The following is a 25,440-nucleotide window of genomic DNA, read 5'->3' on the forward strand; positions in this document are numbered from 1 at the left end:
CCTGAGCAGGTGCACATACTGCCTTTCATGAAAGCTTCTTAGGGATTTCAAACAAACATACTAGCACATCTCAAACACACATGATCCAACCAGCAGAGCAGCAGAGCGCTACCATGAGGACACATCACTCCAAGCAGATGGTAAGCAAGCACCAGGGCTGCTGCTGGCTTCGATGACCTGCACAAGCAATGCATGGCAGCACCTGGGGCTGCACTGCAGATACATGCACGCAGTGCAGCGCAGCAGTGGGGACAGCACCGCTGACACACACACGCAGTGCAATACAGCAGTGGGGACTACACTACCAACACACGCATGCAGTGCAATACTGAAACACAAACAGCACTGATGACACATGCATGCAGTGCAGCACAGCAGTGCAGACAGCACTGCTGACACATGCACCCAACACAAAACTGCCATGGGGACAGGACCACTGACACACCAACACATGCATGCAGTGCAGTACAGCAGTGGGAACAGAACTGCTGACACACAACACACAGTGCAGTACAGCAGTGGGGGCAACACTGCTGACGCATGCAGTGCAATACAGCAGTGGGGACAGCACTACCAACACACGCACGCAGTGCAATACAGCAGTTGGTACAGCACTGCTGACACATGCATGCAGTGCAATACAGCAGTGGGGACAGCACTACCAACACACGCAGGCAGTTGAATATGACAGTGCAGACAGCACCGCCGACGCACGCAGAGCAGTATGGCAGTGAGGACAGCACCACTGACACACGCAGTGCAGTACAGGAGCAGAGACAGCAATGCCGACACATGCACGTAGTGCAATACAGCAGTGGGGACAGCGCTGCCGACACACGCATGCACTGCAATACAGCAGTGCAGGCAGCACTGCCGACACACACACGCAGTGCAATAAGACAGTGGGGACAGCACCACCGACGCACGCATGCAGTGTAATACAGCAATGGGGACAGCACTGCTAACACACGCATGCAGTGCAATAAGGCAGTGGAGACACCACCACTGACACACACGCAGCGCAGCACAGCAGTGGGGACAGCCCTGCCCACACACAGACGCAGCGCAGCACAGCAGTGGGGACGGCACCACTGACACACACACGCAGCGCAGCACAGCAGTGGGGACAGCCCTGCCCACACACACACGCAGCGCAGCACAGCAGTGGGGACGGCACCGCCCACGCGAGCGCGGCGGCAGGCGCGGGCCCCACGGCCCCCCCGGCGCGGGGCGGCCGGGCGGCGGCGCAGCGCGGGGCCGGGGGCAGTGGGGGGGGGGGTCCCGGGGGCCGCGGTGGGGGCGGGGGCCGTTCGGCCCCGCTGCGGCGCGCTGACCTGTGACGCTGGCCTGGGCCACCCGCTGCACGACGGCCTTCATGGTGGCGCGGCGGCGCACGCAGGCCCGGCGCGGGGGGAGCGGGGAGGAGGCGACAGCCGCCCCGCCCCGCCTCCCCCGCGGCGCCTCGCGCAGCGCCCCCGGCGGCGGGAAGCGGCGCGGCGCCCTGCGGAGAGCGGGGGAGGGGCGGGCGCGGAGTGAAGGGGGTGCTGTGGGGGAAGGGAAGCCCTATAGAGACGGGGGGTATTGTGGGGGTAGGGGAAGCTCTATAGAGACGGGGGTGCTGTGGGGGCAGGGGGAATCTTATAGAGACGGGGGGGTGTCTGTGGGTTTAGGGGAAGCCCTATAGAAACAGGGAGGTGCTGTGGGGATAGGGGAAGCCCTATAGAAACAGGGAGGTGCTGTGGGGGTAGGGAAAGCCCTGTAGAGATGGAGGGTGTCTGTGGGGGTAGGGGAAGTCCTATAGAAAGTCCCACCCTATAGAAAGGCAAGACTGCGGGGACAGGCTAAGCGCAACGTCCTATAAAAGCCCACAGACAAACTAGCATCTGTGGGTAGGGGGGCTGGGGATAACGAGGTGGTGTCTGGAGGGACTGGGGGGAGACCCTATAGAAACCAGGTGCTGGTGGCAGCCTTCTGTAAAGGGCTATAGATTAAAGGGACAGGGGGAAGCCTCTGCAGGAAGGAGGATCTGCAGGTACAGGGGCTGGGAGCAGTTTCCTAGAAATGGAGGTGATGTCTGTCAGGACTAGGGGAAAACCCTGCAGAAATGAAGCTTAGCAATTATAGCTGCTGGGGGCAGTATTCTATAAGGGGCAATAGCATGTATAAGGACCAGAGCCTGGGTGCAGCCTTCTATAAGGGGATATAGTATCTCTAAGAAGATGGGGAAACCCCTATAAAAATGAGGGTCAGCACACATGGGAAGGGGTAATGCCTATAGGGATGGCTCATATAAGGGGAGAGAGCATCTCTTGGATGTGGGGCAGTGCCTGTAACTGAACATACTGCCCATAAGGACTGGGGACAGTCCCTGTAAGGGGACATCGGGGGTCACACCAGCTCTTACAGGGGTAGGTCAGCACTTGAGGGAACTGGGAAAAGCTGGCTATGGGGGAAGAAAACGCCTTCAGAGACTGGAAGACAGATTCTATGATGGAAAGGGGGAATACCTATAGAAATAAGGGACAGCCCCATATACAGGGAGGGATAGCACCTATGGAGAGAGCAAGGGCCAGCCTTTAGTGGGAAAGAAAATAGCTGTCATCTTTAGACAGAAGGAGGGATAATTCATATATGGGGAACATGGTAGCGATCATGGCACCTGTGGAGAGAACTGCAGAGAATTTCTTAATCTCTGTAAGCAATAGCTATCCCTACAGAACAACCAAGGGCTGCTGCCCTCTCATCAAGTCTTGGTCACTCAAGTTTTATTGGCGACTATTTCCTGTATTTTTTGTCCCATATGACAAAAAATGTTTCTCCCCTCCCTCACGCCCACTGATACCCATTATACCCTGTTTTCTGTTTTACACCTCAACATCTCTTTGCTCCATCAGCACAGGAAGCTTGGGTGGCAATCCTGGTACATCAGCAAAGGGCTTTTCCAATTAGAAGCTGCAAAGGATCAAGCCTGATGCTGCATCAACAGCATGTTACAGGCTCTTGGCCCAAGGCTGTCATCTATCTCCCAGTCAGCATTTTTGACTCTGTTGTACCTGCTTGCTTTGCAGTTCAACAGAGGTGTGCATGTAATTTCACGTCAGGTAGGCCAAGGCCACAGAAGATTTGCTGAGTGGTTGTAGTTCCATTGTGGACAGTGTTCTGCTCTATTTAGCTTTCCTCTTGGGTGCAAAGGAATCTTTTGACTTCCAAGTACAGTGAAGTATGAAGCAAGCCCTGAATTCTGCAGCTGAATTCACCTAGAAGTTGTTGTGTTTACTGTTGTCTTTAATATATTATTGAGGTATTAGAGAACATTTTTATTAAATAGTTTCTGTGACTAGTCAGAAGACAAGTTTACTTCCTCTTGAAATGAGCAGTCCTTAGCTGAATGATGCTTTCCAGTAAGAAACAGTAGTGCTTTACCCATGGCCCAGGTTTTCCTCTGAGGAACGTGCTGCTTTAACACATAAAACAGCAAGTTTTTAATTTAAAAAAATACTGTACAACTAATAATCTTTGGTCTGCCTCTCCCTTAACACACAGAACAAGACTCAGTTCATCTCCTTGTCCACCTTCAGGATGCTACTACTAACTGGAAGAAAAATGTGGTATCCTCTCTAGCACAAACAGAACTGAAACAACAGGCTCAGTCCAGGGCTACTAGTGTCCTTCAAAGCAAAGCAGGGATGTTTGACCAAATAGAAGGGGTACAAGAGCAGCTTCAAGACTACAGTGATAGTCCTGGACATAAGGACTGCAGAATGTGCTCAGACACTTGGCTAGAGACTCAGTTAATACTCAAAAAAAAAGATAAACTTTATTTTTAGCTTTATGATATGTTTTCCTTCTTAATTTTCATAAAGTGCTAGTACCGTAATAGCCCTGCATCATGTACACTACTACACCACTACCACAGGCTAGTAAATAGAGAATCAGTGAGACATAACTGGCTAGTGAGACTTGTTAACATCAAAAGCCAGGGGCGAGGTACAGTGAAAGCTGTTAAGTTCTGCCCAACTAACTAGCTTGCGTTCCTTGTCAAAAGCTGCCACCGGTACACAGTGGCAACATCTGGAAGATGAAGCAGCTAAGGAAAAGGAAGCAGTGGTAGTTACAAGGTCTGCCTTATCAAATAGATTGGGAACCACTACTGAAAACTTTTGCCTCATGATAAATTATCATCTGAAAGGTTATTTCAGCCACTGAATTCTTAAACTAGTTGTCTTCCTGTCATTTCTCAGTAATTTGTACCTTATTCACTCACCTGTACATGCTCAAGGCGATTGTAAAGACAAGAGAAAAAGCACTGTGACTGTAACTTTTTTTTCCCAAGTTAATGCATGCTTACAACTAAACCTGTTCTATTTACAATAGAAGTCTGTTGTCCTGGATCTTCATTACTACTGTCATCATTGATACAGGAGGGGCTGAATTAGGACTATGTTACAAAACCAAGAAAAAAAGTGCAAAGCTTCTTTGATGTCTTTCAGAAAATTCTCCAGGCTTGCAATTGAAAGAACATCTTTCCTTGGCAACTTAATACATTTTCAGGTATGTTAGCTGTGTTCTTAAAATGTTACAGAAACCAATAGTGTTACTGAATTTACAATGCAAGTGCTTCCAGCAATAGCATTTCTACCTTTGTAATTCATGTTTCACCAAAATCATTCACCTTGTAAAGTTTTGAAGGACAATACAATTCTAATACCCCAAAGATCAAACACATTCCTTCCAGTTTACCAGTTGTTCCCAAACAACCAGTTGAGGAACTGAATCAGTAGACAGATTCCAGATCACCCATGTAGGTCCTGCACACCAACAAATCCATTTCAAAAAAATGCAGCAACAGCCACTGTTTGTCGGACACCGGACACCAGGTAGCATGCAGTTTCATTAACACCTCTTACAACATTTAGTTGAAGACAGTTCATGTTTAATAATTTGAATACATGTGCAAAGAAAGCCATTGATTTGAGCAGATGAGAAGATCTGCAAAGCTTTGCAAAGTTATTTCGGATATGGACCTGTTGTTTCAACGATGCAAGAGAAAGTTTTCCACTGGCATTCTGATATCACGTATCAAGATGAACTTCTTGGATAAGCCAGCTCTCCTCTGCATCAGCACAAAATTCCAAGTTTCCAGACCGCATTAATTTTTAGAAGAACCATCATCAAGGGAATCAAAGAATAATTTCACACGCTGGCACAGTCGAGCCAGAGGAGTTTCAGGCTTCTCCTGGTACGTCACCACTGTTGTGATTTGTATGCCTATAGGTGTATTGGTAGTAATTACTTCTCTTCGGGCTGTTTGGCTTGCCTCAGGATCACTTTCCTTCTCTAAGAAAGGGGGAGGGAAAGAAAAAAGAGCTTAGTGATGAAAGATTTCATTCCCCCTTCATCAGGGGGGATCATCAGGGCAAAACAGCAGCCACGTATGTATTCAGTCTTCTTGCTGCTTCTCAAATTTTGAGAAATAGATAGTAAAGACCTGGCCACTGTGCAGACAGAAGTGATTTACTAGGGTAAGTTAACTCAATGCTGCACAGGTATCAGACTGATATCAGCACTACAGCGGCAGCAATAACAACTGGCTTCTAAATTATCCACGTTAAAATTAGATCTGTGTTACTGCACCTTAAAAAGCAGCAGGCTTCTGAGAAGGAACAAGAGGACTGAAGAGAACCTGTGTCATCTCATTTACTGCAGACGAACGCAGCAAGCCACAAGGGGTCTAGGCTCTGCTCACAGATAAAGCACACGTTTTTCCCACCCCTTCAGGGTGACCCTCCTCAGCAGGCCAGCGGACTCCGGAGCGCGCCCAGCCAGCGGGGGCTTGCCGGGCGTGTCCCCTGCAGGACCCTTGCCCCCTCGCCTGCCCCACCCGGAGGCCTCGCGCCCAGAACAGCTCCGAGAGCCCCGGGAAGCAGCACCGGCCCCGCCCCTAACGCGGCAGGAGATGCGGCCGCCTCGGCCCCGGGGACAGGCAGAGGCCGAAACACCGCAGCCGGGGGCGCCCTTCCTCCAGGCGCCCGGGGAGGGGGAGGTGCCCCTAGCCCAAGCCCCGCCCCCTCTGCCCCCGCCCCAGCCGCGCCCCCCCAGCCCCGCCGCTGTCGGAGGTCACCCAAGACGGCGCCCGGGGCGCAGGAGCCGCGCTACCCCGTACCGGGCCCCCCGCCTCCGCCGCCGCCGCTGGTCTGGGTGTGGTGGAGCAGGGCCCCCAGCATCGTCCAACCGCCCACCGAGTACAGCAGCGCCGAGCGCGCCGTCCACACTGCCGCCCGCATCGCCCCCAGCAACGCCCGCCCTCACCGGCTGCGCTGTCACCAATCGGCGGGCAGACGCGGCCCCACGTGGTGGCGCAGGCGCCGCGGCGCGGGGCTCGTAGGGAAGATGGCGGCGGGGGCTGCTTGGCGTTGGTTAGATAACGGCAGTGGCGGTTATTTTCAGTAATATCTCTATGCCCCTGTGTTCTGTTTTCAGAAATGCAGAGGAGTTTTGCCAAGTCAAGTGCTCACACAGCCACATTTGGAATAGTACTAAATATTAAAGCTAGTTTTATTTTTCATTAATACAGTTCCTGCTTTTTGAGAGAGTTGGTAAAAGAAACATTTTAAGAACACACAACATTTAAAAATTATGCTCAAGGCTTAAGATCTATATTAGCTAAAACATCCTTCGGCTCCGATTACAATGTATGAAAAAATACATGGATTAAATCGAGACAAAAAGGAACAGAAATAAATTAATAGCTAGAAGAGCCAAGTACAAAACTCCCCATGAATATCTATTTCATGTAATATTTAAAAGTCTTAGTCTAAAAAAGAGAAGGGAATGCAGTAAGTTGCTCCACTTCTATCACCAACATGATTTATGCAACTCTTCTGTTCTTCCTTCCTGGTTAGATCAAAGTTACGATGCACTTGAAACTGCCAGCTTTTTTAGATGGTCCATGAATACCTGGAGGCTAACATCGTCTGTTAAGATTGGAGCTCCTGATTCCTGCAATAAAATAAATAAATAGTGAGCCCAAAATAATACTGTTAACACTGGAGAATAGCTTAAACAAATTAGATGTCAGTACTCTGAGCTAACTGCCTGCTAAATCAACCATGTTTACTTCCCTGTAAAGGACAGATGTAGTGGAAAGATGCCACTCTTCAACAATGCTCCTGACAACACCCTTCTATGCAATCTGCAGTACTGGAAAAAAAAATCTCTCCTTTCTAAAGCATTAGGATCTTCTTCTGCCCAGAGCTCTACGCAAACAAGATCACAAAAGAGGACATAAAAGTCTAGTATTCTCAGATAAACTATATCTGTATGTACTTATGTGCTAGTTATTTTTTCCAGAATACTACATACATTAATTGTGACCTAAGAGTTTTAGACCAGATGTGTAGGAAATGGTGAAGATATATTTCTACATCAGGTCACCTAAAACTCTCCAGAGGTCCCTTCCAACCCAACTATTCTGTGATTTTCATATCCAGCCATGCATGTCTGCCAAAGCTCTTAGATAGGAGTACCAAGACAAACAGAGCCAGCTCACCATTCATGGCCTAATACCATGTGATGAAACAGAAGGGCTAATACGCAGATAAATATGTACAATATGAATTTTCCAGCATTCCCAAACATAAGCAGCTTTCGATTGCTTACCTGTCCCCATGCATAGAGGTTATTGTGGGTCTGAGAAGGGTTCACTTTAGACAAGAGGAACCGGGCCTATTAAAACAAAACATTAGAGAGGTATTTTTGTAAAATGATAGACCTGTCAGCTCTCTCAAGACCTTCCATCACCCCCAGTCACAGAAATATGACTAGCCATGTTCCTCTCTTTTTCCAGCAAGGTACTAGCTTAATGTGCATAGGGTTGAAGTTCAAGTGCAAGTATTATGACCGTAACTATGGCAAACACACAATGCCATAATCTTCTCTTGCTCAGCACATACCTCTTGTTTGACTACGTTTTGATCACCATTAACAAGTATCAGAGTTGTTATTTATCAGCGCTTACATGGAGCTCAGGAAAGGAAGATGGAGAAAATAAAGTGAAACAGCACCTTCGTCCCATAGATACAAGGAACGCACGGATAAACAGGCACAGACTTCACTGAGATAAGACACTAAAGACAGCTGTATCCCTCCTCACCACATGCTTCCTCATGTGGTACGCACAGCTTCATAGCCTCCTGGCCCCCTCCTTGCCCACTGCTGTTGTTAAGCAGGAACAGCCCTGCTCTACAGATAATTTTACTGGATTTAAAGCAAGAATCTGCTGACTTGAACTGGTAGTGTGTTCTGTGAGGATAAAAAAGGGATGTTATGGCCCAGCTGTGACTCCCAAAAGGCAGTGAAAACAATACTGCTAAAATGCCTTTTAATTTACAAATTGCTTTGAAAGAAACAATATTCTGGAACCTTGCAACAGAATAAGATTGGGGAGGAATCCTTGGGGGAGGGAAAGGGGGAAATCAAGTTAAACACTTCAGGCATCTTCCTGTCCTCTCAGAATGAGTGCAGGAGTTCGTGCTGGTTGTGTTTCCTGCCCTGCTACATTTTGGAGGGAGTTTACCACAACACAGTGGCAGTACTCTATTGGCACCTCCATTTGAAAAGGAAAACTATTCTCCTGCAGGTGTCTCCCTGTGGCAAGGGCTGCTTTGCCACAGCAAGAGGTGCTCGTGTGGCAGGGTAGGTTTGGTGCCATGTGACATGGGCAAGTCACAGCACTGTTCCTCGGCTGCTCTTGGGAACAGAGTTCTGTGAAGAACCAGCATAACGTAGTCACACTAGAAATTAATAAGAAATTTTTCTTTTGGAGCACGAATTCTTACTTCTTCACTGCTACAAGAAAGAGACAGTCACAGAGAAGCAGTGAACAACTGTAATTCCAGGAAGAACAAAAATAGGAACTATTTTATATCCTCATTGAATATCCAATAATAAAGGAACAGATGCTCAGTCATTCAGTGCAACTTACTGTCCTAGCAAACTAACAGTGCTCCCTATCTTGGGTAAGTTTTGACACTTAGCCAAATCATTTAGTTTCCCCCTCTACTGGGAATAAAAGATACTTAAGCTGACTATTTTGGGGTTTTTTGCATCCTTATATTTCAAAAGCATGTCCAATGAGCAACTGGCTTACTAAAAGACAAATACTTGCAATAAGAGCTCATGAGAGATGTAAACCCTACACTCTGGAGGGCTAAATTACTGTTGTATTTAACACACACAACCATCCTTTTAGAGGCATTTGCACTATTTAGTAGCAGTAAGAGCTCTTGGATAAAGCTCCTTACCTGACTGCCCCCATGTTCAGTGTTGATGTAACGTGGCATTGGGAATCTAGTCTGCAAGATTTCCTGGGCGTCATCCAGCGGGGCTTGCAGTAAGTGCTTGAAGTTTTCATATTCAGGCATGTCTTGGTAACCAGCTTTCTGCCACTGTGCAATAGTCTATTGACAGGAAAGGGAGGAAATAAGACCTAGCAGATATCCTCTCTACAAGCCTCCCCCTTTTCACTTGCATATCTTTAAGGCAGCAGAACATTACGCATATTTCTGCTTACAGAGCACTGGACAAATACATGCTTTCACTACTTTGCCAACAGAGTGAAAGCTTTTTTTTTTTTTTTTCCCCCAGTTTCTGAATTTAAATTAAAAACAGGCACTAACACAAAAGCTGGTACAAGTTTCTGCAGTGCAAGAGCAATTTGTTGAAAATGAACTTTAAGACTTTGTGCTTCAACCTGTACCAACACAGAAACAAAGCATTTATAAAGCACTGATACTGTGATTTTGACTGGGTCCTAAATAGTAGCAGCCATTGCTTTACAGTATTTTCAGGGTAACCACGTAGCTGACAATTAGTCTATACATATGCAGATCAGAAACTTAGTCCTTTCTTAGTCTAATTTTACCCAACCCTGAATGTCTTCAATTGCAACAGTTTAGGTAGGTAAAGACTGTTTAAGATAACTTTGGAAGATACTTTTTCATCATTGACTCAAGCTTTCAATTCCTATTCATGTCAATCAGGTATGCCTGCTTGCTTCTCAAAAAGAGAACAAATCCCATATGGAGGGAAGTAGGAAGCTAGTAATGGAGCTGCTGCAAGCTGTCATGCCAAACCATGAGCATGCTAGTAACAGTCATTAAATATAAGCACTAAAGTAGCCTAGTTCAAAAACAAAGCAAAGAGTTAAAATGCCTTCCAAAAAAAGTTTTCATTAATAGGAATATTGGATGATAAACCAAGATGGATTTATTTAAACTACTCCAGTTTGATGCCAGTGTTTAAGTGGAAGAGATTTATCTAGTTTATTGACCAAACTGAATGAAGGCTACTCCTCAAACAGGACTAAAATGGATATGAGGGAAAGAAGCATCAAAGAAAAGGAAGATTCCCAGGAAAAGAAGATGAAAGCCAGCTTCATCCCCTTCCCCATCAACTTCTTTAGGGTGTGAGATGCTTTTATTATCCAGCTATAGTAGCTTACTGCTCTGTTATAAAACCTGACAGGATTGAAATATAAACCTACAGGTCTTCATGATGATGTGGCACTGGAAAGCCAAGGCTTTGGATGTTGGTATAAACCTTGAGGTCATGGTGGAAGGAATACAGGAGCAGCTGTCAAAAACGTAGGCTAGTATAGGCTTCACAAGCAACTCATTTTAGATAAACAAAGACACTGCATGGCAAGAGGGAGGGCGTGCAAACAGAGAAAGAGTACATATTTCACTGTACCTCACCAAGGTAGATAACTATCTGGAAGAAAGTATCCATCAGGAGGATTCTGTCTGGAAGAATACTGCTGCTGTCCAAAAGCACTGGCTGGGGAAAATAAACAAGGAGGTCAGTCACTGCTAATTGCTCAAAGTATTATCCAGTAGCTTCTGCATCTATTTGCTACCAGATGCTCTCCTTCCAAGGTGCTGTTGGTATAAAGCAATCTGTCTCTGACCATCAACTACTCACATATAGTTTAACATTGCTGCATAAACAACTGAAAACAAGATGCTGGTGGGAGATGATGACTTTGAGGGGCTGAGGCTTGCTGATTTATGAAGTAGAGATGGCATCCTCTGACAGAGAAGTGAGAGTACTATTGATGACGGCAGGATTCACCAGATCTTTTTTTTAAACCAAAGCTGTAACACAATTTATATTTTACACTATCCCATCTCATCCTTCAATAATTACTCTGATTAAAAAAATATAAATGAGAACCTTTCTGATGAAATAGTGTTACTTTGACTGAATACTGATTATTTTGGATCATTCCACCATTTCTTGTTAAACAGGGACTCACCTCAGGAGGTCCACAGAAAGAATAAGCATAAAGGATGGGCTGGATCATAATGAGAGACTGGGTCAGATCTTGCCTAGCAAAGTGGTGACGGTAATAAGAAGATTCATCTGGGCTGTTATTGAAGACCTGCAGGAATGGGGAGCGTCGCAAATGGAACATGAACTGCATCAGAAAGATGAGAGAAAAGAGAAATATCAGTTAATTGCTGAAACTTCTTCACCAAAGTCCAATCTTTCTGAACAAATTCTTCCACAAAATCTCCTCCTTATTAACTCCTCAAAGGTCTTTCCTTACCAGTCATTTGCTACACTGAACTACAGAACCAGCTTGCCAAAATTAAAAAGCATCTGTCCCTCCCCTCATGAATCTGTTCCATAAATGGAACAAGAAGCTTTATCATCACTCCTGCCCTTGCACACTTTTCCCACGTCTGCAGAAAGTGAAGTTCTTACCTGGGGATACAAAGAAAATGATTCCGACAATCTGAAGGAATTAGGATCATCTTTGTTGTACTGTCCAAATTTCTGACACTGTTGGAGGCAATATGGATGTTCTGGTGAGCTCCTTTTTAGAATTAACACTTTTTGGAAGTTTTTTTGTTGCTGTTTTTAAACAGAGTAACCAAGGCAGGAAAGGGACAATAGCAAGTAATATAAAATTTACAGGCTATTTTTATTTAAGTCAGTGACTTCTGTATCTTACTGGAATGAAGATGATTGGACCTCTTTATATAGAAATATATATATATATATATATATAAATCTAATAAATATATTTATATATCTATATATATATTTATACATAAATCTAATATATAAAATCTAGCCTCAAAATTATCTAAGAATGAAAGAAATAGGGCTACTAATATTGTCTCATTTTTTTCACTAAATCAGGAATACTACGTTGTACCTAAGGTGCTTTGCACATTATGAAACACTTCTGCAGCAACTCTACTTCCTTCTAAAGCAGCAGCAGACTGGAATTTCAGCAGCTGCTTCACTGAAAATAAGCAGCATCCATAGTTTTAGCTATAAAAGACTCCATAATCATTTCAGCATGCAACATGTCATGGTGTGTTTTGGTATCTGAATCTCTATTTCACAGTGGCCCTGCTTTTTTCAGTGTCTAATGTACTGTAACTATTAGTATCAACTCCACATGGCTGTTCAGGCAAAGCCAGAGTGGATTTAGGCAGTTCAGGCCTGTGAAATCTGAAGAAAGAGGCACTATGAAGTTGTGGAATAATACCATTAGCTGAGAAGCAATTATTCCCCTGAACCTGGCACAGGTGAGACGACATCTGAATGCTGTGTCCTGCCTGAGGCTCCCCAGTACAGGACAGACATTGACATATTGGAGCAAGTCCAGCAGGGACCACCAACCTGGAAAGGGGCTGGAGCGCCCAATGTAGGAGAGGCTGAGGAAGCTGGATTTACACAGATTGAAGAGTAGGATTGGGGGATCATACTGCTATCTACAGCTACCTAATGAGTAGCTGGAGAAAGGCAAGTTCTGACTGAAAATAAGGAAAAAAAAATTTCACAGTGACAGCAGTCAAACACTGGAACAGATTGTCAAGAGAAGCAAGGGAATCTCCATCCTTGGAGATGTTCAAAGCTCACTTGCACAACACCTGGAGCATCCTGCTCTAACTTTGAAGCTGGCCCTGCTTTGAGCAGGGGATTAAACCAGAAACTTCCAGAAGTCCCCTCCCACCTGCTTTACTCTGTGATTCTGTATTTCACTATCACTTCTATAATCTCAGGTTTAACTCTTTCAGCCTGATGGGATGCTTACCTACGCCATCACAAATACACTGATCATATTGGCTTCTGAGGCATCACATATTACAACTATGGGGCCCTGATCAGAGCACAGATGAAGTGAGTCACTTGGGGGAAAAAATGACCTTTTCATTTCCAGAGACCATTTTTATTAAAATCAAGAATGCATTCAACTGCAGTCCATCAGTCTTACCAGTCTGATCAGCTGTCTGTCCAGCCATCGCAGTACATCAGGTCCCTCCTCAGATTCAGCTCTATACACTCCTAACCGTGCCATTAGCACGGCAGCTGCTTCCTGGTCAAACGCAGCCTCTATATGCTGGAGCTGACTCTGTGCATCTGCCCAACTAAACAGTGAGTTAAGGGTTAGTGCTGTGTGCATTCATCTTCAGCAATACCCACACCAGATTCACCCCCCATATGCCAAATACTCTGTGGCCAATATATGCAACAAAAGGCTCAAAAAATTCCAACACAGAGTGTGGCTAGAGTTTCTGCCATTCTGCCAAAGAATTGGCATGAAATACTCACTTTCTGGCTATGGTGGTGACTCGAATGCGTTTCTGCATACTGGAGTGCTGGTACTGAGTGACAAACTGAACCACCCCTCTGCCTCCCTGAGGTATTGGTGCATTGTGCTGCAAATGAAACAAGGCAAGCCTTCAAAACAGGCTGGCTTTTCCACAACTCTGTACACTACTGAGACAATTCCAGGGCATCATTCAAGCAATCATAGAATAAGTACAAGCTTGAGATGGATCAGAGAAGAGAGAGATGCCTGCTAGCATTGCACTTTCCAGCGGCCTTCAAAGTCAAGTGGCGCTTGGCGCTTGGCCCATTTAATGTTGTACCTGACACTTCATCAGCTGATCCCTTAAAGGATGCCAGCAGCTTATCTTTATAGCATGGAACATAAGAATGATAGTATGAGTTCTGAGAAAAGGTCCCGAGTCCAGCATCCTATTCCCTACAGTAGCAAACCCACATGGCAGAACAGACAAAAAAAGAGGCCCATAGAGTGGAATTCCTTTGGGGTAACCCTCCTAGCTTCTAGGTGCCACATGCTCAGAAACTTCCCCAGCCAGAAGTTGCTTCTGAACCATCACATATTACAACCTGGAGGATCAGTCCTCCAGAAATTTGGAGGCATTTATACTTTTATACTCCACAGCACCTAACAGCAATGAATTCCATAATTTAGTTATGCAAAAAGACAATTTCTTCTCTGTTAAATAAACACCACAGGAAGAAGACAGGAAGAAAGAATGCAGGTTTTGTACAAAATAAAAATATTAGGCAATTTACACATATGGAAACAACCTCTGAGAATGTTTCTTTGACACAAAACACTCAATTACTTTGCAACTGTCCATCTGTAACACAAGGGATGTCACTCCATTTGCTGGCCATATTACAAACAAATATTTTGGTGTATAAAAAGCTAAGACCGAAAAAAGAAAAGCCAGGACCAACCTGATTTACCACTTCAAAGTAAATGGCCAGAGTTGTGCTTGGATCCAGGCTACAAATTTTCCATTGAGATGTTCCTCCAATTCCGAGCTCCTGCACAGAATTGAACAGAAAGCAGCATTTTTGCCTGTAGCAGTGGGTAATGCAAGCTTACGTTAAATTCTGAACAGAGATACAAGTCATGGAAGGCCTTCTGAATTTCTATCTTCTGGACATGAATTAAGTTACTGAGGTGACATACAGTTAAAAGAAGGCTTTATGGGGCAGGGATTTCATCTAGAAGAGACTGTCTTTTCTTAGGAATGTTTCCAAATTTCTCTTCTTGAAAAATCTGACATTCCAGCTGAGCTGTAGGTCTAGATACAAACTGTGCACTGTTTATTTACTTCTTTAATAACAATTATTCTATATTCCTTTATAAACTTACATTTTCAGAGACACATGGCCCTTTAGCATTCAGGGATATGCACGGTCCAATAGCTCCTGCAATTTTCAGCTCCCTAGAGGTCTAGAACGGGGTCAAAAAAAATTAAAAAAAAAATAAAATTAGTCAAACAGAACACACAGAGAATAAATCAGCTGCTCAACTTTGATCAGAAAGTACATACATATGGCTGTTAGGGAAAAGAGCTCTGAGTACTTTTCTGAGTCACTACTGCCACAGTTGCTGAAGGTAAGAGAATCAACAGAGTCACATTTCAATAATGAAGACATATCTATAATCACCACTAGAGAGTATGAAATGTTCCTTGCAGGGTGAGAAGAGGCAGAGCTCAAACTTTTTCTTGCCTTTTTTTTTCTAAGCACAAATTTAACAAACTTTCAAACAAAAATCCCTCCACTCCATCCAGTCTGCAGCTTCTTCCAAAGTATGCACTAAAAGCTCACCTCAAAAGTGTAGAATTTTCTACAACCTAAATACTTAATCAGCTCTCCAGTTAACAGCACTTGCATTTCTCAGTTAATGTTGTCCAATGAGACTAATCTCTCACCTTCACTTCCAAACTTGCACCAAAAGCCATCCGAAATTCCCCATTGAATCCTTTGTTAAACACTCGCTGGAAGGTCTGCTTGAAGAGAGAGGTGTTGAAGGAGTCTCCCATCACCATGTGGCCTCTGGGAAGGAAAAACAGATACCCAAGGGAAGTGAAACAATTAGGAACCAGAAACAAATCACAAAGGATACACCCCTCCAACCTTTGTGCAAACACAGGCAGAAATCGCTTTTAAACATCTTTAGGTGGAGTCTGCATCAGGCAATGCAGATTCATGGATGCCTCTGAAGCCAGACAAGTTAATGCTCTATCTTTGCCAGCTTGTTTTCTCAACTACATTTCTTGGCAGCCCTTTAGTTGCCTTAAAAGTGATAATGTTCCACTGGTTACAAACTTCCCAACCCAGAAAAGAGCTCTGCTCAGCCGACTTCCCCTGAGAAGGGCTGGGTGCAGGGTTGGAGCCACCCATACTACAAACGGGATGGCTGCACGACGGCATCACAAGGCCTCATGCGTGGGTCTTTGCCGTGTTAACAAAAGATGTAGTAGCTCTCCCAATTCCTTTGGTAAACCCAGGCCTGACTGGATAAGACTTAGTAACACAGCCAAAGGGTCAAACAATCTCTCTTCCACTTACTGAGGGGAAAAGTGATTCTTTACAAACACCTTGCATTTGCCCAAACCATCTTTTGGCTCCTTAGACCAAGTAGATTTCAAATGCCCAATACAGACATGGTGAGTCCCTAAAAGGCCCAGTTTAGCACACAGCCTTTTTCACAGAGATTATAAGGTTTCCATTAGTATGCAACATGGACACTTGCCCCATACAGGTGTCACGTAAAACAGGAAGGCCAAGAATCCCTGGAGGAAGCACAAGTAAGCTGTTAAGCAGAGAAAATCCATCCTGGCCCACACAAAGAAAGTTTCTAATAACCATGCCTGAAGCTCTTGTCTTGTGATGGCATTTTGGTCACGCACACATCACAAACCATGGCTTCTATATCCCTTCTCTTCTGGAAAGGGTACTTGCTACCTGCCAAGAAGGCAGAAAGTATTTGAAAAGGACAAGTTGCATCATGCTTTAGAATACCTTTCTCAAAGCAGAACATCAAGTATTTTACCAGCAGTGTTAAGTCACATGCTGTTTTTGAGACTTCAGAAATGTGGACTGGAATCAGGGGAGGTTTGTCATATACTTCCTGGCAAATTCAAACCACAGTTTAGAAACGAATGACAAGAAATTCACCCTTTTGCCCCGACAGCAAATTAACTATTTTCTGAATTGTTATCACCCTCTGAAGAATACAGGTGTATTTGTGCTTTCCTGCTGCAAACCTACCCAGTGAGGTTCGCACAACACTTCATCTCTAGCAGGCCGGTCTGATCCAGGGCGCAGGCATAGATGTCAATGCAATGACCGTTGGCTGCAGTGCGATTAGCCAAAGTCTCATAGTGCTGGCGAAAACAAACAACATACACGGGGTTTAGGACATTGTGATGGGCAATTTTTCTTCTGCTCTCCAAATGGGGCCACCACATGAGACACAAGCCACAAATGAAGTGATTACCAGTGCTGTAATAAGTGAACAGCTGTCCACTGGAGCAGTGTTGCTCCTGCAATGTTTGCATTTGCATGAGCTTGAGTTGCAAGTCACAAATACAGAGAGGACATGAATTGCTACCCTCAACCAAGCGTGTGCTCTTTGACTGTGATAACTTATGGGGAACCCAGAGGTTTCCAGGTGCTAGTTAAGAGGACAGGTGTCATACTGCTTTCTCTAAGTTGCCAGGCACATTTCATGCCTGCCATTTTAACTATTTTAACTATTTTGCCATATGTCAAGAAGACAAAAGAGGCTTTTGGGAAGTGACCAATTCTTGGCAGATAAGCAATTCTCTTTTTTCCCCCCTTCAGAAGGGGATATAATCATGTTGATGAACAAACTGTCCACCCACCATCAGATAGACACTGAGAAATGATACCAAAATACCTCATTCTCTCAGAAGACATAAGACTCCTGGAGAAGTAACTAGCAGGAATTCTGTTTTATCCTTTCCTTGAGGATCATTGTCACACCTTAACGCACAGAAAGGCTCTGGCTCTTCATGGACACCCATACACATCTGGATATGCTGTTTGCATATCAAGAGAGCAGGACATATTTGTTCCCTGGAAAAGGTTTGGGCAGCTGTCTACATAACAGTGTATATAGGCTTCTGTCATTTCCTCTCGCCCCATTTAGTGTTCCGACTTCCACAACATTCAGTTTTGCCTTCAAGCAGACTATGTCACACCCACTAGCAAACCCAAGCTACTGCGTGTGCCTTTGCCCCCAGCAGACGTCAGCACCTACTTTGGTGGCCTTCTTCATTAACCTTGTGTTGTCCTTCTCTATGTCATGCCAAGAACGGATGGGTGTTTTCAGTTCATCTCCTACCACCATGCCCGGTCCTTGCGTTGGTGGCCCACCTGTGAACAACATTATCCTGGCCCCTGTGTTTGGAAAGGTGCCCTAAAATAAAAGTAAGGCCTTGTATTAAAGAGAGAGAGAGAGAGACTGATTAAAGAACAACAATGCTTTTCTTTAGAGAAGAGCCTGATGTGCACTTATGCAACATCATGAAGGACGTGCTTCTGCTAGAGGCCACCTCAATAAATAATGCATTTCCCGACAGGCACAGCACACTCAGGTTTAGACCCAGGTTAGGTCAGGCTTCATGTCTTCACAAAAGGAAACAGGCAGCCTCAGTTCTCCTTTTTCCTTGTGTCTTAGCTGACCCTTGGATAAACCCTGTGCATATTATCACTTGCACTTGGCAGCGTGCACAAAAATCAGAGACCTTTAAAAGCCTGCATCTTTCAGTGTTTAGATGTAAATTTCCAGCCCACTCTACACCAGCTGGTGCTAACTCATGTCAAATATCAGTGGAAACAAGTTATAGCTCTGCATCCCAACATAACTGAGCCACAGACCAAGCTGGACCGTGACCTGCATGTGTCTCAGCAAAGACTGCCAAGTGCTTATTTTGACCAGTCATTTCAAATAAACAGCAGCACTAAGAGTACCTCCAACAGGCCAACAGCAATAGAAAGAGCTACTCCGGTGGACCGTAAAGGCCTCTTTCCCTGCATCACTGGCCATGGGTCCCTTTGCAGTTCTCCAAGCAGATCTGTTAAATTCATGTCAATCTTATGTACCGGCTGCAGAAACCTGCAAAAGTTCAAAATAAATGTTTTACTGTTTACAAGCCTCTGCAGTTTAGGGAAGAAAGAAGGTGCCTTTTTCTTCCTGGCACACACAAATTGCACTGACAGAGTTATCGGAAGCAAAGAGTCATGTGGTGTGCTCCCATCTTACATCCAAACTTTCTAAGGTAACAGGCCTGTGGAACACAAACAATTTGAACAAAGCAAGACATCAGGAACTGACAAGAAGGCAAAGTCACATAAAGCATGGGAAAAGACTTCAGTGGTGATTTAGTTTACCAAAATATACAAGAGCTGCCACAGCAAAAGAAGGGCTGAGAAAGACAGAACTGTATTACAAAGGCAAATATGTCTTTACAGTTCAGGGATCGCTGTCTGCCTGCCAATCGCTTTTTGGACTTGACTGGGCAGTAGGTGGGGGGCGATACCTAGGATTGTTATGCATAGACCAAGCCCCCATCAGCTGGACAATCAAAAAGACAATCCCAAAGCAATATGCTTTCCAAAGATAGCTGCTCTATATTTTTTCAAGTAGAAACCTAGTCTGAATGGCAACTGTGTTCCTGCAACTGAAAAAACAAGATCCTAAAGTCTAATGTGTTGCCTGCTACTCTAGTAAAAACCATCTATACATACCACTTTTTGTAGGGAAATAACTTTGACAAGACAATACCCTTCAAATCTTCTTAAAAAGACTCCTTTTAAGAAACCTAGGTTTAGAAGTGTGGATCCAAAGGGGAACACAGCACCTGAGCTGCCCTTCTGCTGCACTCGTGTAACCAACACACTTACCTGCTTGAAATAACAGGCTGTTCGTGAGGCTGAAGAGGTCTTCCCTGTTGCATGGGGACAGCTGGCCTTGAAAGCCCAAGCATATCCTACAGAATAGTAAAGAGGAGGCAGAGGAGATGTAGTATTGAAATCCTAAACCCATTATTTGCTGTCAAGCAATACACCCTGAGGCCCCCAACACCACAGAATTAAATTCATTAAAATCTGTGAAATGATTAATCTTTGCATTCCCCTTGGTAATGGACCAATGGGTCTGTTGTGTGAGGAATTATACAAACTCTATCTTGGACAAGCTTTCAAGGAGTTTACAAAAAGACACAACAGATGTTTGGAGGGAAATAGGGTGGGAAATAATCAAGAGCACTGAACCCTTCCTCCCTGCAAGCCTAGAGTTTGAAAGACCAGCAGTGGTGTCAATGAAGATAACAGGAACAAGCCACGGGCCTAACAGATAGCAGGACATACCTGTATTTGCTTAGCTGTCAGGTCCTTTGTGCCCCTAAACACGTAACTCTTGGAAATCCCTTCGGAGCTCAGCTCATGAACCTGGACCATTCTGCCAAAAGTGATAAGCCCCACCAGAGCGTCAGCAGGCAGCAGACTTAGGGACATCTGCAGGGACTCCTTCAGAGCCTGTAAGTCATCTTCTTCCAAGCATGTGTCGACAACATACAGGAAGATCAATGGTGTCTGAGGACCTCGCTAATGTGGAAAGAGACAGAGTTACTGGGCATGTGCATATGTTAAGTGACACTTTATAATGCTCTCCAGACAAGAAATAAAATGAGTCCTGTCTTAAGCACCTTGTGGAAATCTTATTTGCACCATCTTAAGTGAAACAAAAACATACCTCAATTGTCACAAGTAAGACCTTCAAACCTGCCTGTCATTCACTTACCTGCACTATATACTCAATTGTTGAAAACTGAGGCATAAGTTCTGCTGGTTGATTGAGCTCAGATATGCCTGCATATGCTGGAGGGAACTGAAAAAGAGAACCAGAAATTAGGACAAGGAAGTTGCAGGACAGAAATGTAGAGCTCCCCTCTACATTACAGAGGCTGCCCTGCTTATGATGTGGTTATTCAACTCTCTGTTTACTGTCACTGCACTAGCTTGATTAATTCACAATAAGAGTCCAGTACTGCTATTTCCCTAAGAACAGACAACAGTGACCAGCAGGATGGACAGCTACTCAGTCCACTATAACTAAAAGGCACGACTAAAGCAGTGGCTACGTGTTAGTTGAAACTTGTTCGGCCACATGACAGTTTCTGATGGCAAAAGTCTACTACAATCTAGTGAAATTCATACTTCGCAAGAACAGGAAACATAATATGCAAAGAACACACTGGAAACACGTGAAACAAAATAGCTTTGTATCTCCTTTCTGTGCCCTGCATGCTGGCAAAAGAACACTGGCAAAAGTGAACTGAAAATAGACAAGATATCATGTAAAACAGCCTGAGTAACAAGTAACTCTGGCCTGGATTCAGAAAGAGAAGGAATCTAGGAAGGTGAGATTTCTGCTTAACATCCTTTTCCAGGGGAGGCCATCAATAAAACGCTCACTGAAAAGAAAACAGTCTGGCTATGGAGGATGATGAAAGGGCTCAAGCATTTTTCAACCTACCTGATTTCTCTGAAAACAGAAATTACAAGCCCAGAGCTTGGCCCGATAGTCAACTTGGCTGCAAAAAGGGAAAGAGGAGGTGTTTAGCACAACTACAGCAACAACGTTACAGTCCAGCTTCTCAGTTATCTATGCTGGTTCACAGCACAGATGAAGAAACAAAATATCAGAAACTACAACTTTTAATGACAGAGCTCCAAGAATCCAGACTCTTGCTCCAATGCCAGAAAGTCCCCTTAGCTCATCGGCCCAGTGGATGACTGACAGCTCTCTGAAGCTTAGCCTCTGAGAGACAAAGACTTGCATCTAATCCTTCTTCTACTATGCTCAGGCTTATCTTAGCAGTCTTATTATTTGTACAGCTGCAGCACACAAGTACTCCAGTCACAGAGCAAGAGCCATTCACCCAGATCCTGTTCAAACACAGAACAAATAGGCTGTTCCCTGCCTGGGAGAGTTTACTCTCCTCAGCCCACTGAGAGATGCTATAACTGCTAGTGTAGTAAAGCATGTGTGTGTTCTTGTTTTTCAAGCTTGATCTCTTCTTACTTTCTGTCCCTCTTAGTGGCAGCAGCTCCCTTCCCTGATATTTCTCAGCCAACAGTGCTCTCTGAGTATGTATCATCATCATATGGTTTTGGATCAGAGATTTTTCCTCTTTTATTCTCAGCCAAATGTCAAAGAAAACCTTGATACTCATACTGGAATTGACTTGTGAACAGTAGGATGTGTAGGAAGCAGGAAACCAAGTCAACATCACAGCCCAGAGGACGGTATCTGTATAATCAGTATCTTTGTTAAGATTAAGTTTCATGGTTCACCAGAGAATTCCCGGGACGGTAATGGGATTGGCCGTTTCCACGTTAACTCTGGTTTAACAGTCTCTCTGAAGGCTTTCTTCTCTTCTTTGGTTCTGGCAGCTCTAGTAACAGGTTGGCATTCAATACACCTCATTAAGCACACAAGGATTTTAAGAATACCACTGTGCCTAAATGAAAGAGGCTGCCAGGCACTGGGCTGAGTAAAATAAGGAAGTAAGAATAAGGAAGTAGTGAAGTTTGGATAAAAATTAGATATTACCCATCTCTTAACATCCCCAGCTAAGAAATTCATACCAGAGTGGGTTGAGTACTGCTTTGCAAGTTGGTCTGCTACAAAGCACTGGTTCATACTGCACAGGCGGCAGGTCAAGACGCTCCTTCAGTGGAGTCAGCAGACAGGCCAGGGGGACAACCATCCTTGTGGCCTCCAGCCTGCTGGAGGGCCACACATTCCAGCTGAAACGCACTCCATCACGCTCCTCGTTTTGTTGGATAAACTCTAGGTATGTCGCCATGGGACTGCAGAAGCTCTGAAAGGAAGGGCAACATAAGCAACATGTGTGCAGGCAGCAGTCATTTGTCTGGACAACAGCACTGCAAGGGAGGTCAGTAGATCTGAACTATACATAGACACCAGATGTTGCAGGAGATGGCTAATTTGTTATAATGAGTTAATCCCATTATCAAATGACCCTTATAACTACATTAACCTTTTCTGTCCAGTGCTCTGATCAACATCCCAGACAAGTAATTAAAACCCTACCGGAGCCAACAAAGAAACAAGAAAATCTGACACTTGAAGCCAGAATACAAGTTTTTTATTGTGCAGATATCATATTTAACATCCCAATGCCCATCCAGCCTCAGGCCTCAAGACAATCCTGCCCAACAGAGATCAGTAAAGGAAAACAGGATGCATTTGTGATACATCCTGAAGCCTTTGGCAAAAACCTTGGGGGGAGCAAAGAAGGCCAAGTTTGAGACCAAAACACTCTTCACAAATACCGCTTTGCAGCCAGTCTGCCCTCCTTAGAGAGAAAGGAACGCAGGACAAAAAGGTCAGAAAGGTCTTCACGGATTTAAGATACTCTCTGCATATGGCATAATTTCCCATTCCCTGTAAGGGAGTAGTTAAAAGTCCAGCAGACTTTAGAAAAGACATAACATTTAAGGAGAGATACTGTCAACACACCAAAGAAATCATTCTCCATATTGTCTTACTAAACTCTGCAGAGTAAGCAGTGGGACAAGATTAAAAAAGAGCTCTCAGGCTCTCGCCACCTTTGATGTCTCTGAGAAAGGGAAGGACAAGCTGAGAGAAAAACTCACTCATTGAACGCTGCCAAGTCTGCAAATACTGATAGCAACTTATAGAGCAAAACACAGCAGCACAATCATCCACTCTGGCCTCAAAGAGAGTAAGGCCAAAAAAATTCAAAGTTTCATGTATTGCTGCAGGTCCTCCATGATTACTTTGTTCACAATCCTCATCACATCTGTGAGCTTCAGAGGGGCACAAGTTTGAGAAATCAGAAGCATCACCTCCCCCAGAGAAGTATTTATATAGCATTTCTCCTAGCCTCCAAACTCATCACTGTTTTGTTTGGCCTTTCCATTCAGGACGTAAACCAAGCTCACAGGCATTACTCTGTATGTCTGCCCCCGCCTCTGGAAGAACAAATTAATCTCTGTGGCAATGCACCCTCACTGAAAATGGGTCTGTCGGCATAAAAGGCAGAGCTGAGCTTCCCTGTAAAGAATCTCACATGTCTGAAGAGCAGAAAAAAACACCTGACAACAGGGGTGTGTGGAATAACTGGAGCGTGGCCCTGACCACAACCCAGCCCCGCTTCCCACGCCGGGGCTGAGCCCGAAGCAGCCCGGCCCCTGCCAGGTAGGGTGGGTGGGCTAGCGCCTTGCTTTGGGGCAGGGGTGGCAGGAGGGAAGGAGCTCCCATGCGAGCGTGGGCTGTGTAGGGCCTGCCTGGGGCTGGGGCTAGGGCCAGAGCAGGGCCCCTGCGGTCCTGGTCCGCAGCGCCTGCCAGGGCCCATCCCAGCGCCGGGGGGCCCCAAAGCCCCTGGCCGGGGGACGGATCCACCCGCAGTAGGGGCAGCCAGATCGGTGGTGTTTCTCCAGTCCCCACATGGGCTCGGCAGTGCTACGGGGGACACCACTGACCCCCCGCCCAGCCGAGCTGGGATCCTCTGCCAGCAGAGCTGCTGGGGACACCACGGACGCCTAGCACAGGGGACCCCCCCCAGCAATGCTACAGGAGATACTGCCGAGTCCTTGCACTGCTATAGGGACCACCGCAGACCCCCGCCCCCAGCACAGCTATAGGAGACACCACGGCGCCACAGTCCCTGGCTAGCAAAGCCCTAGGGGACACCGCTGACCCCCTACCCCACCGAAGACCCCCCAGCACTGCTATGGGGAGCACCACTGACCCTCTACGCTGCCATAGGTGACATCGCTGATGCCCAGCACAGCCGTAGGGGACACGACTAACCCCTAGCCCGGCTATAGGGGGGCCCGCAAATTCCCAGCAACCCCAGCACTGCCGCAGGGGACACCGCCAAACCCCAGCACTGCCGTAGGGGACACTGCCGACCCCCAGCACTGCCGTAGGGGACACCGCAGCCCTCATCGAGCCCCCGCCAGGGGGCGCAGCCCCCTCCCCCCCGGCCCCGGGGCCCGCGGCGGCGCCCACCTGCCCGCGCCGCTCCAGCCGCCGCCGCCGCCGCCTGCTCCCGGCACTCCCCGCGCGACCGGGAAGGCCAGCTCAGCGGTAAGGCTTGCCCGCAGGCAAGATGGCTGCACCAGCACGCCTCACCCTCCTCCGGAGCGGCTTCCGCCGCCATCTTGGCTGAGGGCATCTGGCGCAACGCTGGAAAGAAGTCTAGGCGGGGTGCCCGTCCTAGACATGACGGGGCAGGTGTCAGGGGGGCCATCTTGGCTAAGGGCTCCGTGCGCAGCGCTCAAGTGACTGGGAACGGGGTGCCCATACTAAACATGGGAGGCGAAGCGTCGCGGGAGCTGGACGGGCAGCAGGCCTGCGGCTGCCTCGCCGGGGTTGTGCAGAGGCTGGCGCTGCCGAGTGGGCCGGGAAGCGGGTGGTGGTGGGCTCCCGTGCGCGTTGGGGGCCGTGGCGCCTCGGCAAGGCGGGGTAGGGGGGAAACCTGCGTGGAAATACTCGCTGGCTGCGCCCCACCGTTGCCTTTGGGAGCGAAACGTGCGCGCTAGCCCACAGAAATCCTCACACAGCAGAAGCTGCTCGTTATATTTTCTCAGTGTAGCAACAGTGCAAGGAAGATGTTAGGACAATATTCATGCTGGCAAAACAGCAGTCTCCAATTATCCATGTTAATCAACAGCCCACATGCTGGCATCTGCTCTAACCTAATACATCCATTTGTTTCAACT

The 25,440-nt window shown here is 46.1% G+C and overlaps 2 protein-coding genes across 3 annotated transcripts in view; both read right to left on the reverse strand.

Moving 5' to 3' along the window:
* The window catches only part of DTD1 (D-aminoacyl-tRNA deacylase 1), a 31,567-nt gene extending 30,098 nt beyond the window's left edge, over window positions 1-1,469 (reverse strand). For both annotated transcript variants that reach the window (XM_064509787.1, XM_064509786.1), the window contains exon 1: window positions 1,335-1,469. In XM_064509787.1, coding sequence (XP_064365857.1) covers window positions 1,335-1,377 — 43 coding nt within the window. In that variant the 5' untranslated portion in view covers window positions 1,378-1,469. The remainder of the gene's footprint in view (window positions 1-1,334) is intronic.
* A 3,442-nt stretch (window positions 1,470-4,911) lies between these two features.
* Window positions 4,912-24,836, reverse strand: SEC23B (SEC23 homolog B, COPII coat complex component). The gene is made up of 21 exons (XM_026104211.2): window positions 24,728-24,836; window positions 22,312-22,547; window positions 21,197-21,254; window positions 20,462-20,548; window positions 20,029-20,265; window positions 19,564-19,649; window positions 18,631-18,775; window positions 17,918-18,076; window positions 16,903-17,018; window positions 15,561-15,684; window positions 14,996-15,076; window positions 14,572-14,661; window positions 13,630-13,736; window positions 13,292-13,445; window positions 11,767-11,844; window positions 11,315-11,476; window positions 10,750-10,836; window positions 9,303-9,458; window positions 7,660-7,725; window positions 6,164-6,999; window positions 4,912-5,337 (listed from the first exon to the last, which is right to left on the reverse strand). Exons 2-20 carry the CDS (start codon window positions 22,530-22,532, stop codon window positions 6,910-6,912), a joined length of 2,304 nt encoding a protein of 767 aa, XP_025959996.1. The 5' UTR covers window positions 22,533-22,547; window positions 24,728-24,836; the 3' UTR covers window positions 4,912-5,337; window positions 6,164-6,909.
* Window positions 24,837-25,440: the final 604 nt, after the last annotated feature.

This window comes from Dromaius novaehollandiae, chromosome 3, assembly GCF_036370855.1.
Source record: "Dromaius novaehollandiae isolate bDroNov1 chromosome 3, bDroNov1.hap1, whole genome shotgun sequence".
NCBI classification, from domain to species: Eukaryota; Metazoa; Chordata; class Aves; order Casuariiformes; family Dromaiidae; genus Dromaius; species Dromaius novaehollandiae.

Excerpts from the sequence above, each read along its gene's own strand:
- SEC23B (XM_026104211.2), bottom strand. The coding sequence starts at position 22,532 with ATGGCGACATACCTAGAGTTTATCCAACAAAACGAGGAGCGTGATGGA. Across the intron at positions 17,019-17,917 it reads TAATGAAGAAGGCCACCAAA|CACTATGAGACTTTGGCTAA; the intron begins GTAGGTGCTGAC and ends TGTTTTCGCCAG. Across the intron at positions 11,845-13,291 it reads ACAGACAGCTGATCAGACTG|TGTCAGAAATTTGGACAGTA; the intron begins GTAAGACTGATG and ends TGCCTCCAACAG.